Source organism: Chrysochloris asiatica, unplaced genomic scaffold (genome assembly GCF_000296735.1).
Source record: "Chrysochloris asiatica unplaced genomic scaffold, ChrAsi1.0 scaffold00087, whole genome shotgun sequence".
Lineage (NCBI taxonomy): Eukaryota > Metazoa > Chordata > Mammalia > Afrosoricida > Chrysochloridae > Chrysochloris > Chrysochloris asiatica.
In genome coordinates this window covers 3,143,917-3,159,559 of record NW_006408605.1, presented here as the reverse complement: position 1 = coordinate 3,159,559, position 15,643 = coordinate 3,143,917, and the positions used below count along the sequence as shown (strand labels likewise).

The following is a 15,643-nucleotide window of genomic DNA, read 5'->3' as shown; positions in this document are numbered from 1 at the left end:
TCTCACACACACACACACACCCTACCTCATGCAGGGCAGAAAAGGACTTCCCCATCAGGCAGCCTGCCCGCGTGTCCTGGCTCCCTTCTCTCTTGTTTCCTCAGGAGCTGCCACTGTGCACTATCCCTATTTTACCTGCATCTTCACTCTCTCCATCTTCACTCTCTCTCTACCTAAACCTTCCTGTCAACATTTAAATAAGTCTTTTGATCTTTGGAGAAAAAGAAAAAGTAACAACAAAAACCCTCCCTTCGACCTCATTTTTCAGCTCTTTACTGACAAATTTCTGAAATGACTTGTTTACGTTTCTCAGTCTCTTCCACTAATTAACTCCGACTCATTCTCCACTCCAACCCCACCCACACTTGACCTGGTTGAGAATTACTCAGCCCTTGGGTCTTCAACTCCAACACCAGTATTGGACAGCCTTCCCTGACCCCCCAGACCACCCAGAAGGCTGCCACAGCACTTAGCGCAGCTCTAGGGAGAGACAGACTGATGAGTTGTTTCATATACTCGTGCCATTTGCCAGACTTGTAAACTCCACAACAGCCTGACTCGTCTGTGTCTCATGTATCATTAGCCCCCAGTGCCTCCCTAACACAAAGCCAGGCACATCGTAGATACCGATAGAATGAATACAGGTTGAACATAGGCATTCTGCTAGGCTAAGGCACATAAATGTTTGTCCAGCACTGCTAAGAGTTTTCCGTGCATCAACTCCTTTAGCTCTTTCACCTGTAAAGCAGGTATTATTATCCTAGTTTTACAGATGAGGAAACTAAGTCCCAGAGCAGCTAAGTCACCTACCATGACTTATACAGCTAGGAAGAAGCTGAGCTAGAATTGAACCCAAACAGACTCCGGAGCCTATGTTCTTACTATTACACCAGCTTTCCTCTCAGGTAAGGGGTCCCCTCTACACCTATCTGTTGTGAAGCAGTGACCCAGGAGCAACCTCACAAAGCTTCCAGTCTCAAAGGTCAGTCAGTATAAGACATCTCCAGTTGGACAGGCCAAGTGCCAATGCGGTCTCAACAAAAGTAAGCACACTAATCATGCTGACTGGTTCTAATTGTATATTCTCCTGGTACATCCTAGCAGCCTCACGTGGACCTCACATGTGGTGTTTGCCTGTGGGAAAAGGAACCCACCATTTATTGAGCACATGCTCAGTGTGATGGCTACATGATGGAGGCAATGTTAGCTCCATTGTATAGATGAGCAAATCCAAGACCCTTACCCAAAGTCACACGGTTAGAAAAAAAACTTAATCTAAGTCTGTCTGACTCCAAATTCCATGTCTCTTTCCTGGCTTCAAACTGCCCCAATGTTAAAGCCAGAATGCTGAGTGGGGCCCCTGGGTGATAACACAGAGCCTAACTATGGGGGAAAAAACATATCTGCTACCTTTCAGGGGACCCACTCAATATTCTGGCATTAATGTCAACTCAGAAGCAACAAATCCAGACTTTAAATCGACAGAACCCTGCTGGAGGACCTCCTGAAAACTACAGCCAGATTTTGTTCGCTAGATCTCTTAACATCTTCCTTGGCAGTGCCCTGACCAATAAGAAATTCATTTTTCTAACACTGTTATCCACTATGGTAACCACTGTTGTTGTTGGTAGGTGTTGGTTCTGACTCATAACAACCCTATGTGCAAGAGAACGAAACACTGCCCAATCCTGCGCCATCCTCACAAGTGTTAAACTTCAATCATTGCTGCTGCTATGGTGTCAATCCATCTCATTGGGGGTCTTTTTCCTTTCTGCTGACCCCCCACTTTACCGAGCATAATGTCCTTCTCCAGAGACCTGTCTCTCCTGATAACATATCCAAAATATGAGAGATGAAGTCTCGCCATCCTGGCTTCCAGAGAGTGTTCTGCTGGTACCTCTTCCAACACAGACCTCTTTGTTCTTCTGGAAATCCATGGTTCTTTCAATATTCTTCTCCAACACTATAACTTAAATGTATCAATTATCCTATGATTCTTCTTAATCACTGTCCAACTTTCACATGTGTATGAGGTTATTGAAAATACCATGCCTTGGGTCAGGTGCACCTTAGTCCTCAAACTGATATCTTTACTCTTGAATACTTTAAAGAGGTCTTGTGCAGCAGATTTGCCTAATGCAATACATTGTTTGACTTCTTGGCTGCTGCTTCCATGAGTGTTGACTGTGGATCCAAGCAAAATGAAGTCTTTGACAATGCCAATCTTTTCTTCGTTTATCATGATGTTATTTATTGGCCCAGTGATGATGATTTTTGTTTTCTTTACATTGAGGTGCAACCCGTATGAAAGACTGTGGTCTTTGATCTTCATCAGTAAGTATACTAAATCCTCTTAGCTTTCAGCAGCTAAGGTTGTATCATCTGCAGATCGCAAGTTGCTACTGAGTCGTCCTTCAGTCCTGATACCACGTTCTTCTTCATATAATCCCACTCAGCATACAGATTGAATAAGTATGGTCAAAGAACACAGGCCTGGTGCACACATTTCCTAATTCTGAAACATTCAGTATTCCCTTGTTCTGTTCAAAAGACTGCCTCTTGGTCTATGTATAGGTTCCTCATAGTGCAATCAAGTGTTCCATAATACCCATTCTTCACAATGTTGTCCATAGCTTGTCTTGATTCAATAGTCAAAAGCCTTTGCATAGTCAATAAAGCACAAATAAACATCTTTTTGGCATTTTTGTGCTGTCAGCCATGATTCATCTGACGTCAGCAATGATATCCCTAGTTCCACGTCCTTTTCTGAATTCAGCTTGAGTTTCCAGCAGTTCCCAGGCAATGTACTGATGCAGCCATTTTTTAATTAGCCATGAGCCACATGAGAATATTGGGCACCAGAAAGATGGGTAATCCAAATTGAGATGTTCTTTAAATGTAAAATGTTATTAGTTGCTGTCAACTCATGGCAACCCATGTGTGCAGAATGGAACTGTTTCATAGGGTTTTCAGGGTTGTGACCTTTAGAAAGCAGCTCACCAAGCCTGTCTCTGAGGTGTTTCTGGGTGGTTCTAACCACCAACCTTCCAGTTAGGAGTCCAGCATATAACACTTTGCACTACCCAGGGACTCCATTAAACACATGCTGAATTTTGAACTGCCAGGTTGGTGGTTCAAACTCACCAGCCATTCCTCATAAACCGTATACAGGGTCGCTATGGGTCAGAACCGACTTGATGGCACTTAACAAAAAACACAATATTTAAAAAGAGTCCTGATGTAACTGTGGGGTAAACACTGGACTGCTAACTACAAGGTTAGTGGTTAACATACCAGCTGCTCCTCAAGAGAAAGATGAGGCTTTCTGCTGCCATAAAGTTTTACAATGTTACAAATTTTATACAGATTTGCTGCGTCAGAATCAACTGGATAGCAGTGGTTTGATTTGGGGTTTAATATTTTCTAAAGGAGCCTTGGTGACATAGCGGGTTAAGTGTTGCTATTAGCCAAAGGTTGGTAGCTCAAACTCACCAGTTGTTCCATGGGAGAAAAACATTGTTTACATTCGCAAAGATTCACATTTTCGGAAACCCTATATAGGGTATCTATGAGTCAGAATCGACTCATTGACAGTGGGTTTTAGCTTGGTAATATTAATTTTTTAAAAAATTTTTTTAATAATCTATCTCATAAATAAGGAGCCCTGATAGCATAGTGGATGACAAGGTGGGCTGCTAACTGCCATGTAACTATCAGTCACTCTGAGGTAGTCTGGTCCAGTAAGGATTTACAGCCTTGGAAACCATATACAGGTTCACTATGAATCAGAACCATCTCATAAATAATGATATGTTGAAATCACATTTTGGATATATTGGACTAAATAAATACATCATTGAGACTAATTTCACCTGTGCCATTTTACTTTGTATAACGTGACTACTACTGTGGCTAACATTCCATTTCTATTGGACTGCACTGCTCTGAAAGATTAACACCTTGGTGCTGTCATGGTTGGTGACTCAGTTAGCTGTAGAAAGTTAATGGATAACAAGGGGAAGTAAGAAAAGATCTTTGATAAGTGACAAGTGGTGAATGTTGATTAAAATACCCAGTGCAGACTGCTAGCATAAACTCACTGAGGTTTTCATCAATGAATCCTGAGGAGTTATGGGAGAGGAGTCAGGTAGTTGTAGCAGGACCAGATTCCCCATGGTGTACTGTTTCTTGTGAGGAGGAACGTCACTCTCAACGTGCCTATCTGAGTCCTGTTTCGGTATCCACTCTCAGGGATTTGAGGCCGTGTCTCCATTCCCTAGATTTAGCTCAGTTGTTCAATCACAGCCTTTGATGGTATGTTATTGTTTCCCTTGTCCCACAGGAGGATGCAGACGTGGAATGGAAATTTGCTCGAGCCAAGCTCTGGTTGTCTTATTTTGATGAAGGACGAACTCTACCTGCTCCTTTTAATCTAGTGCCAAGTCCTAAATCATTTTATTATCTCATAATGAGAATCAAGATGTGCCTCATAAAACTTTGCAAATCTAAGACCAAAAGCTGTGAAAATGACCTTGAAATGGGCATGCTGAATTCCAAATTCAGGGTATGTAGCATCCGGTTTGTGGGGCTAAAGAGAGCTACCGGAGTGGGAGCGGTAGGTGTCCAGTGCACTGGATTCACGTGAAGGTCCCTGATAGGAGGCAAACTGGGGGCTGGAGGAGCCCCAGCACCTCAGAATTGACTGACCACATCAGTAAATGGAGACCGTGCACATAGGTTCCTTGGGGAGCTGTGTTGCTGGGAATTAGCAGACTGCATGGCTGAGCCATGACCCCAGCAAAGGGATCTCCTTAGTGGGCATGGAGTGGATTAGCTTTGAAAAGAAAGTATCCTGAAGCATGATCTCTTTGACAAAAAGTTCCACGCCTACTATCTCTCCTTCATGGAAATTCTCCTACTAGCATACTAAAATCTATAAATCCTGGAAGAAAGATATTCCTGTAGTTTGGTATAATTCCATGAATCTCAAGCTAATTGGACCACACCATAGAAGGCTGTGACTTCGGTTAATATCTTACAGAACTAGAGTTCCCAGGAATGTTGTTCCAGGAAGCCAAGAAACAATGGGCTTATTGGCCTCTTGGTGTCCTTTTAGAGATAGCCTTCTATGTCTGTATTCTTCAAGTCCTACCATGCACCCATATAAGGATGCATGGATGTATGCTTTGGACATTGTTGTTGTTTTCCAGAAGACTCGTTACCAGCCTGGCATGAGGAATTCTGAAAACCTGACAGCAAATAACACTTTCAGCAAGCCCACAAGATACCAGGTAACCACCCCTTTCTTAAGCATGGGCAGAAGTAGATTCTAGTTTGACAAGGGTTGGTTGTCTCATTGTCCCAGAACAAAGCTTCATTCCTTCCTTCTTTCAACAACTACTTACTGAGTGCTCACTACATGCCAGATACTTTGCTACTTGTTGGAGATGCAGGCGTGATTAATATTTTAGTGACACCTCCAGTCCAATGAGGGAGACTGACAATGAAAAAATAAATATATAACTATCAATTGATTTTTTAAAAAACCAAAAGTTCCAAGGAGGAAACAATGGGGTGCAGAAATGGAGAAAAATAGGAAATCCTGATTTGGTTACCAAAGAACACATCTTCAAGGAGAAGGCAAGTTAGCTAAAGCCTCATACATGAGAAGGAGGTGAGGCAGCCATGTGGAAATAAGGGGACAGGCCTTCTAGGCAGAGAAAAAGTATCAGCAAAGACCCAAGGAAGAAATTTAGCAGGTCCAGTGCAGCTGAAGGCCAGGGAGTCAGGGTCCATGATGGGAGCTGAGGTCAGGTAGGAAGACAGAGGGGCCAGACCAAGGTCAAAATGTGGATTTTATTCTAGCTTCTATAAGATGGAAATGGAGGGTCTTAATGAGAGGGAGGGGATTTTGTTTATAATTTAAGAAGAGCATGTTGGCTATTATATTGAGAATGTCCCTGTTGTTAAGTGCCATTGAATCATAATGAGCCTGTACAGGGCTTCAAAGGAGTGGCTGATGAGTTTGAACCACCACCCTTGTGGTTCAAACCAATCTGTAACCCAGTGTTTTATCCTACCAGGACTCCACAATGAAAATAGTGAAAGCAGGGAGCCCAGTCATTCAGGTGCAAGAGATAGTGGCTTGGATCAGGGTATTTGTAGAGCATCTGAGAAAAGGAGACAGATCTAATATGTATATTGGAAGTACAATCAATGTGACCTGCTGTTGGGGTGGACTCCCAGATATCTGCCCTAAGCTTCCAGGTACGTATGGGTGTCTTCAGTAAGCACCTGACTAAGACTGCCAACCTTCAGAGTATTTTGTTTTACAAATGATGAAAAGACCTTCAGTACATGAAGCCTTTGCATTGTTTGTGGAAATAAATGCCAGATCTCATCAGCTGTCCATAGGCCAGTGATAAATGGAAACTACAGGTGATTGATTTTAACAGTGCAGGTCCTTTGCTTCCCACCTTTCCCTTATTGGTGATCAGCAGTTTCATCCGTGCTGACCATTTCTTATTAGCTGTAAATTTTCAGCTGTCTTGAAAGTTCCTTTGGGTCCAGTGATGTGTCCATAGTACCACTTCCCAGAGTGAGCAATTACAGATTTAGTGTCTTCCAGACACAGTTCTCTAATTGAATCTCTGTCGTATTTCAGAAGCCAGCTGTACAGTTAGGAGGATTTAATTCTACAATTAAGAAATGGCTCAGCCCTCAAAGCATTTGTAGTTTTATCAGATGACACAGGTTGAAAACTGGCAGTGGGAAAATCTTGTATTTAATCATATACAAGATTGGAGCTGACCGGTTTGAGCTGCTTTGAATTATCTTGCAAGCCAAATCCATTGGAATTGGAAGGATTTTTATTTCTTGGCTTCTCAGAAAGAAAGATAGATTATCTGTGTCACTGAGAAGATAGAAGACTCTAACCTTCTAGGACCAAATCTCTTCTGAGTTTTGAGCAGCATTTGCCACAGAGATAAAGGAAGAGTGATTATGTGTGAATGTTCTGTATTCAGAGTGAATTCTTCAGGAACAAGACGATTTTCAGAGCAGTCTGTGAGCAAGCCCCTTTCTGTCTTCCATCATCACTGGCTGAGTCGCTGCTGTCTTAAATCTCCTCACGAGTTTCCTGCTGTGATTACAGACATTGGTCTGTTTGTAGCTTCAGATTCCTGGTGACCTTGGAAAGCTTTGCTCACCATGTATTTTGTGAGACCACTGAGAAGAGCCTTATTCAAATAGTTGTCAAAGAAAAGAAGAAAGCAAATTTGGGCCAGTAAGGTAGCGTAGTGGTTACGAATTGGGCTGTGAGCCGCAAGGTCAGCAGTTTGAAACCACCAGCTGTTCAGCCGGAGAAAGATGAGGCTTTCTGCTCCCGTAAAGATTTACAGCCTCGGAAACCCTGTACAGGGTCGCTATGAGTTGGGACCAACTCCACAGCACATAACAACAACAACAAGGCATCAGAGGAAAAGGGTTAAGAGGACAGCAAATGGGAGCATGGGAGCACCTGCATGTGTGCACTGCTCTTTGCTCAGCATGCTGGGTTAAGTGTTACCATCGTCTTGGCCCATTGTCTTCTCAGGTCACAATAGAAGTAAACCTTGAGATGACAGTAACGGACCAGGCTCGACACTAGCCCAAGTGCAGTCACACTATTCCTGAGAGAGATGCGGTATCTTTAACCCCATTGGACAGATGAGGAACTGAGCTCAGTGATTAAGTGACATTTCCTGAGGCCCTACAGCCAGTTGAACTCTATCTGACTCAGAAGGGCAACTCTCTCTTCTTCACCACATCATGGTGCTTGGGCATGTGTTCATTATTCATCTTCCCAGTGTGGCACCTGAGCTTTCCTTAGAACCTACCTGTCCAGGTTTCACAGACACTAGAAAGAGAGCCATCTGAGCCTTTCAAGCCTGAGGTGAGAAGACAAGGAGCAGGAGGGGGCACTTTTGTTGTCGACTGGCAACAATAGACAAAGCAGAATGATGGACTTGAGCACGGATTTGGCAAATGATTCAACTGTTTCTTTAGGCCCACTGGTAGCCTTCCAAGTTACATTTCTTTGCTCTCAAAGCAGTTCTCAAAAGTTCAGTAGAAATAAAAGCAAATAGAATAGACCCTTTGACAATGCTTCTCTCTTCTAGTCTATTGTTGTTACGTGTCATAGAGTCGGTTCCGACTCATAGCACAGGGTTTCTGAAGCTATAAATCTTTATGGGAGCAGAATGCCTCATCTTTCTCCCATGGAGCAGCTGGTAGTTTTGAACTACTGACCTTATGGTTCACAGCCTGATTCGTAACCACTACGTTACCTAGTCTGGTTTCTGATAAATCCCAGTTTAACAAATAACTTATCCTAGGATCCATTTTGTCCACTGTCTTCCAAATGTTCCTCCATTTCTGTTTTCCTAGGTGTCAATATTGCTTCCTTCTGAATTCTACTTCATTGGCCATCTTCAATGTATAGCATGTGTTCTCTTTCTTGTCTGTGTCCTTGGCTGCCCTACCTGCACTTAGAGTCGCCACTTCCATAGGAAGACTTGGGAAATACTTTCTATTCTCCCCTTTACCAGCTGCTTCCAGGGGCTATCTGGCCCCTTATAATCTGAGTGGGAGCAAAGTCTGTACTCTCCCCCCCTGGACCATTCTTATCTATTGTGCATCTTATTCCCATTCACTCAAGTATTAGTTCTTTTGCCAGAACAATATCCCTAAATATGCTCATCTCTAGCACTTGCTGAATTCATGGGGGTGAAGAGTGCTGCCACCAACAGAGAATACTAACCTGGGGAAAGTTTATTCCCTGCTCGAAATGAAGGAACTCTGTGGAAGGCAGCAATGAGGCATCTTCACCATAAAGTGAAAGAGAAAAGTCTTTTGATGTCCAACTTGTCTGGAATCCAATTTTCTCTGTGGCATCTATGTTAAATAGAACTTTGGGGCATTCTCCACCCATTTAAGACATTCTGGAGGCAAGACTGCCATCTTGCTCTTGCAGATCCCAAGTTGTCTAATATGCACATACCAGAAAGAGACTTGGGTTCCCATCAGGACCATGTCATCTCAAGGCAACTGACAGGCAGGCACACTGATCTTCCTAAGGGTATCTGTGCAGAAACTGGTGGTAAGAAGGAAGTTCAGTCAATTCTGCTTTGGTATGTCTCTAGAATGCTAGCACATGTTGAGAGACTTAAAACACAACTTTGTTTTTCTACCCTTTAAGCAGCAGCTCTGCAGGAATCCTAGCTCAAGTCAAGTATTGTCCATGTTCAAGAGTAAGTCACGACCATTCATGCCAATGGCATACCCATGACTCTCTTCCCCAAGGGTTAGCAATTGGATGATGCTACTCATACCTGAAATCTAGCTAAAGATTTCTCCTGCCCTAGACTTTCATGCTTTGTAAAAGTACAAATTACTTTTGACTAATACAAATTCCCTTTGACTAATAGAAGCCAGTTTCCTGAAGCTTATTCCTTAAAATCTTGTGTTTCACCTTTTGCTGAAGCTTGGATGAAAACTCAGTTTTGGTTTCAATATTGGTTCATTCCTAGATTTGCCACTTCCCAGCTGTGTGACCTTGGAGAAGTCAGCTAGTTCTAGTCTTCAGTGTCCTCATTTGGAAATAGAGTTGATAACTTGCATTTCATCAGGTTTCTGGGAGGCCATTTTGTCAAAGAGACTAATGCAACTCTGGCCCATAGTAAACATTCAACATACTCGTTTCTTTACTTTGTTTTTTAGCCTTTCTCACTTCATCTGAGAGGACTTGTGAGCAGGATCTCACACATTATTACAGAATAATCTAAAACAATCAGCGTAATTGTATTGTAGTAGGACAGATCTGGAGTTCTGGTATGGTGCTATAGGATAAGCACTGGACTGCTTACCACGAAGTTGGTGGTTCAAACCCACCAGTTGTTCCTTGGAAACCCTATAGAGGAATCGCTATGAATCAGAACCAACTTGACAGCGCTTAGCAGCAGCTATAGGGCACATTTGCTAAGCCAAGAGTCTCTGATTATTGTTCCATCAAAGGATTCAACTCATAGTAAAGGAAGCACGTCACTTCTGGTGTCTGGCTTTAAGTTTTATATCATAAATATAAAGTTTCTCTAATTGAAGGATCCAGAAACTAAAGAATCCTGCATTCTTGAGGTTTGCCTTGAAAAGACAACAAAATTCTAACTTGTGTCAGTCTGGAATTTTATGAGGAAGAATCCTTTGAAATTTTTTATTTAGTAATAATAGCAGATACTTAGATACTTAGGTTTGGGGTTTACTTTGTTTGTGTGTTTATTTGTTTGTTTGTTTTTCCCAAGAGAACAGTTTAAGGCAATGTTTGTTTTGTTTTGTTTTGTTCTATCCAAAATGAAAGCATCACTGAGTGCTATTGAAAGTTATATATTCTTGCAAGTTAGGTAATCTGTTTTATTGAGTCGAAGCATGTCAAAGAGAAATCTAGCACTGCAGCTAGCTACCAATATGATAAAATATAGGCCTCTCTGAGAAGTAGCAGCATGGAGGCAACTTGCTAATCAGCTATCCAGCCTGAAGTTAGATCACAACGCAAACCATGGAGCCAAGTGCACTGCAAGCCTAAGGACTAAGGATGGAGCAGCCCTGGCCTAGATGAGCTGACTCGGGGGTTCAGAGCAGAGAGCTTTGCTGGGTCTAGTGGAAGTCTTAGAATCACAGAGATGGGCACCCCTCTTTGGTAAGGTCTCACCACTGGAAGCACAGAGAGAACCACCAGTTAGTGACAATCATGAGTTTAATCGTCTGGCTTTGGCATCCCAACTGTTCACTTGCTGAAAGCAGAATTTAGCAACCTGCTTGACATCACACAGCAAAGAGAGGGACAGAATTCAGATTCCTACTGGCTTCTTCAGTCTAGGAAAGGCTGCCTCTGTATGGTCTGTGCTCAGGTAGGAGCAGATTAGTGGGACACAGGATGACCAAGAATCAGGGAAATCCCTCCCTCTTAACTGTGCATTTCAACTCTTGCAAGACTCAGACATCTCAGCCACCAAAGTATTTATAAACCCTGTGATTTCTCAGGAACCCTGCAACGACTGCTGGCAAAATCTAAAGTTCACCTCCTGCAGTCTTCCTTACACTTGGCTCTATTCTTGGTGTCTCCTAAGTGTTTATTCATGCCCTGTTTACATAAAGAATATAGTATCTGCATAATAAATGCAACATGAAGGCCAACTCCTCCTCTTCCAGTGTGACTTACAGTACAGGGTCAGCCGTGTGGGATTTTATGGGAAGTGGTGTCTCAGCAAAGCCTCCAGAGGCCTGGCTATATCTGCTTCTGCTTCTGCTTCTGGTAGGAATTTTCCATGCCTGGCCCTGATCTTTGTTCTAAGTAAATCTCTTCATGAACAGCATACCTCTCACTGTCTTCCCCAAGGCATGCAGTTCCACGTGGGCTGGGCTGCTAAGTCTTCACCAATATTCCTTCCTGATCCCATCAGTTCTCAAAATAGAAGCAAGCATTTCAGAACTGAGGTCCAGAGAAGAGGATATGACTGACCGTGGTCACAAAGGAAGTCAGGGTAGAGCCAGAACCTATAGATCTAAGAGGATTCTCTCACCTTGACTTGCTGTCAGTTCTTAATCCTGGGGGAAGGAGTCAAATATAGAGACTGGTCCCAGTTCCCACTAGAGAACCCCTGAAAAGACATAGAAGGATCCCCATGCTGACCAAACCCTCTGTAGGAGGGGCATCATGCAGGCCCCCTATGCTGGACCAAGTTGTTTGATACCTGTGTTCACATTTCAGAAAATCATGAAACGGCTCATAAAAAGATATGTCCTGAAAGCCCAGGTGGACAGGGAAAATGATGAAGTCAATGAAGGTAAGTGATCATATTCATTTCCTCTTCTGCCATAACAAAAGACCTCAAAGTTGGTGCCTTAACACAACACAAATTTGTTCTCTTAGAGTTCTATAGGTCAGAAGTCCAAAATGGGTCATTGCTGTTATTGTTTGTCATCGAGATGATTCCCACTCACAGAGGTGCTCTATGACAGAGTAGAACCACCCAGTAGAGCTTCCTAGGCTGTGATTTTTATGGAAGCACACTGCTGGACTAAAGTCAAGGTGTTATTTGGTTGATGATTGGTAGCCCTTGGGAAGAAAGTTCCCAGATCCACTTGTATTACTGATAGAATTCAATTCTGTGCAGCTGTAGGCTACAGTTCCCTATTTCCTTGCTGGTTGACACCTGGGGCCATCTTTAGCACGTAGGGACCTCTCCAGTCTTTACATATGGCCCCCTACATCTCAGAACCAGCAGTGGGGTGCTGAGTGATTCTCATCCTGTCATCTCCTTCACCTCTTCTGCCATTGCATCTCTCTGACCTACTCTTCGGCCTTCCTCTTTGACTTTTAAGAGCTCATGTGATTAGATTGCATCTACCTAGATAGTCCAGAATAATTTCCCTATTTAATGTAATCTGATTCACAGCTACCTTAATCCCATTTTTCATATAATAGTGATTATTCACAAACAGAACATCAGGGATTCAAACATGGATATCTTTGGCAGGGATGGAGGGAATTATTCTGCCTACCACAGTGATGCCTATATTGAGTTTGCCTGTTTCTCGAATTCAGGATGGCCCAGAATTCCATCTCACTCTATGGGCACCGATCCCAGCTTGTCTCAGCTCCAATTTCTCAGAATCCGAATTATTTGTTAAAGATTTTCCGGGACCTGCCTGGACCTAATGAATTGGCATCTCAGGGGAAGACCTGAGAATCTGCGTTTTAGCAATGGTACCAAGTGATTCTGAAACACACTGAATTTGGGGTTAATTTCTAGTCTGTTTTGTTACTCTTGAGTGCAAAGCAGATTATTTCCTGCCAGGTAACCCATCTTCATGAGCTAGCTAGGATTAGTATACACTATTTAGAAACAGCCTCATCCAAAGAAAAAAGGCACCAAGTCCCCGCCTCACTTGGGCCAGAGGCTGAGGGGGGCTACCAAGAGAGCTTACTTACTTAGTACCTTGGTGAAATGGCCCTTCCTTCACCCTGGGGCATCCAGCCTGTAGCCTGCATGTCCACAGTGGCCACCGATGACACTGACATGATGCAGAGGCTGAGCACTCCCCACCCCTACTTTTGGATCTAGGACAAAATGTGTCATGCCAGCCAACCTCAACCAGTGTGGAACCGCGATGGAAATAAATGGGTGTCCAGATTTCAGGCCACTAGAATTTCCCTATGTAACTGGAGTTCAGTGAAGTATCTAAATTCCTTTTTTTTTTTTTAAGTAGCAGATGCTGCATGTCAAAGCTAAACATGCTACACCTTTTTTTTCATTACATGAATTTAAATTATTCTTTAAAAATCCATCTGAAAAACAGGCAAATGTCCACAGGCAGCGGTTTCACTCAGGTCAAATGCAGTATCTGTAACATCAGCAAAGAACTTTCCAGCTCCCCTTTGCGCTTAATGAAAAGATTCCCACAGTCAAGACTCATGTAGAGTTCTAACCACGTGGGCCACTGTGAAAGCAAAAAGCCAAGTCCCCAATGGGGGGTCACTTGTTACTGAAGGAGGAGGCGGCAGGCATTGAGGCTGGCATTGTCACAGCTTGTATTACCAAGGCAGATTCGCTGGCATGGTCTATGAACCCTGCTTCAGCTGACACTGGCCAGCTCAGGGTCTGTATCAACTGTGGTGAGCCATTCTCTTCACACACCCAGTGTTTCTCCTCTCTGTAAATAAGAGCAGAAGCAACTGTGGGGAATTGTGAAAACAGAATTCCAATTAACTACTCTGCCTTTACTGGCTCTGGGACCATATAATATCATTATATGGACAAGGCACTAGACACAGTTTGTGACCCTGATCTTGGCTCCTTCGTCTACCTAAAAGTGTGAGCAGAAGGCTTTTGCAGGTTTCCCAGGATTTGGAGGAGACAGATTTTAAATAGAAATCCAGTGGTTGTGTACTATCAAGTCAATTCGGACTCTTAGCAATCCTGCATAAGGTTTTGAGGCTGTAATCCTTACAGCATCAGAAAGCCTCATCTTTCTCCTGCAGAGCAGCTGGTAGATTCAAACTGCTGACCTTTTGGTTAACAGCACAATTTGTAACCCACCTACCAAGAATCCTTAAATGAAATCTCTTTAAATATACACATTTGTTGTCGTTGTTCTGCAGTGCCTACGAGTCAGTTCCAACCCATAGCAATCCTGTATATAAGGTTTCCAAGGAGTGACTGGGGTGGCTTGAACCATCAACCTTTCAGTTAGCAGTCCAGTCCTTCTCCTACAATGCCACACCAGGTCTCTGTGGTACTCTAGGATATGCACTGGACTGCTAACTAAAAGGATAAGCACACAAGGTTAGCAGTTCAAACCCACCACCAGCCACTCCTTGGAAACCCTGTACAGGGTCACTGTGAGTCAGAACCAACTTGGAGGCATTTAATAGAAAGTGAATGGTACTTAGATCAAAATAGAGTGCCCATCCCCTCACTTCCACTCTTGGTAGGCTGACCCAACAACCCACAACTTTCTTCTAGAAAGACAAGCCCCTTCCACAAGCCCATACTCACCAAAACACCTCTGTCCTTTTAGGTGAACTGAAGGAAATCAAGCAAGACATCTCCAGCCTGCGCTATGAGCTTCTTGAAGAGAAATCTCAAGCTACTGGGGAGCTGGCTGACCTGATCCAACAGCTCAGTGAGAAGTTTGGAAAGAACTTAAACAAAGACCACCTGAAGGTGAACAAGGGCAAAGACATTTAGCAGCCCACATGGGCATCTGTGACTTCTACCAGCATTCCAAGGCCAGGGTAGATGCCTGGCCACCAGCTCTGGCAGGGAGGGGTCCCAGGCCCACTTCTCTGTGACATTAAGGGAGATTCACTGGCTCACTGTTGAGCAGCACTGTGGCATCTCCAGCCCAGTGGCCTGCCTGGATCAGAAGGAAGTGCTGTGAATCTAGGTTGTTTGGTAAGAAAATCTACCACAGGAGTGGAGAAGAGAGTGCCCCATTGACACGTGTGAGACTTTGGATCACAGTTGAAATACTGCCTGTGGCCAGAGCAGCCAAAGGCCATCTTGGATGCACACATGTGCCCCCCATTGCACATGGGACAGCAGCTCCCTGTGTCCTGGGAAGACAAACCACCTCATCCCACCAGCCCCCTTCTGTCTCCCTCCCCACCACATTTGAACACACACAGAGACATGCTGATTCAGCACATCCAAACAGAACCGGGAGGTGACCTGTGATCTATTCTTAAGTGCCAGATGAGAACACAGATAGCCTAATAGCAACATAGTTTTATTTGTTTCTTAAAAAAAAAAAAAAAAAAAAAAGATTTCAAAATCTTAAATCAAAAATTGTACTGTAGGTAGAACTGTTTAGAAAACAACAAAATCCAAATGATGTATTTTTACCTTTATTAAAATTATCTTGTATTTACTATTTTTACCAAAAATGGAAAGAAATAAATTACCTCATAATAGCTTTGGGGAGGTACTGTTAAGGCCATCCCTGTGTCCTGGTAGGGGAAAGGGGTTATGGGGGCACAGCAAGGTGGGTGGGAGGGATTCTAGGAAACACAAAACCTGGGCAGTTCTGGGAGAACAATGGGAAA

The 15,643-nt window shown here is 43.4% G+C and overlaps 1 protein-coding gene across 1 annotated transcript in view; it reads left to right on the top strand.

Moving 5' to 3' along the window:
• Window positions 1-14,786, top strand: part of TRPC7 (transient receptor potential cation channel, subfamily C, member 7) — a 227,663-nt gene extending 212,877 nt beyond the window's left edge. Inside the window, exons 8-11 of the mRNA XM_006866215.1 lie at window positions 4,343-4,564; window positions 5,211-5,291; window positions 11,804-11,879; window positions 14,617-14,786. Of these exons, the coding sequence (XP_006866277.1) occupies window positions 4,343-4,564; window positions 5,211-5,291; window positions 11,804-11,879; window positions 14,617-14,786 (549 nt within the window). The remainder of the gene's footprint in view (window positions 1-4,342; window positions 4,565-5,210; window positions 5,292-11,803; window positions 11,880-14,616) is intronic.
• The last annotated feature ends 857 nt before the right edge of the window (window positions 14,787-15,643 follow it).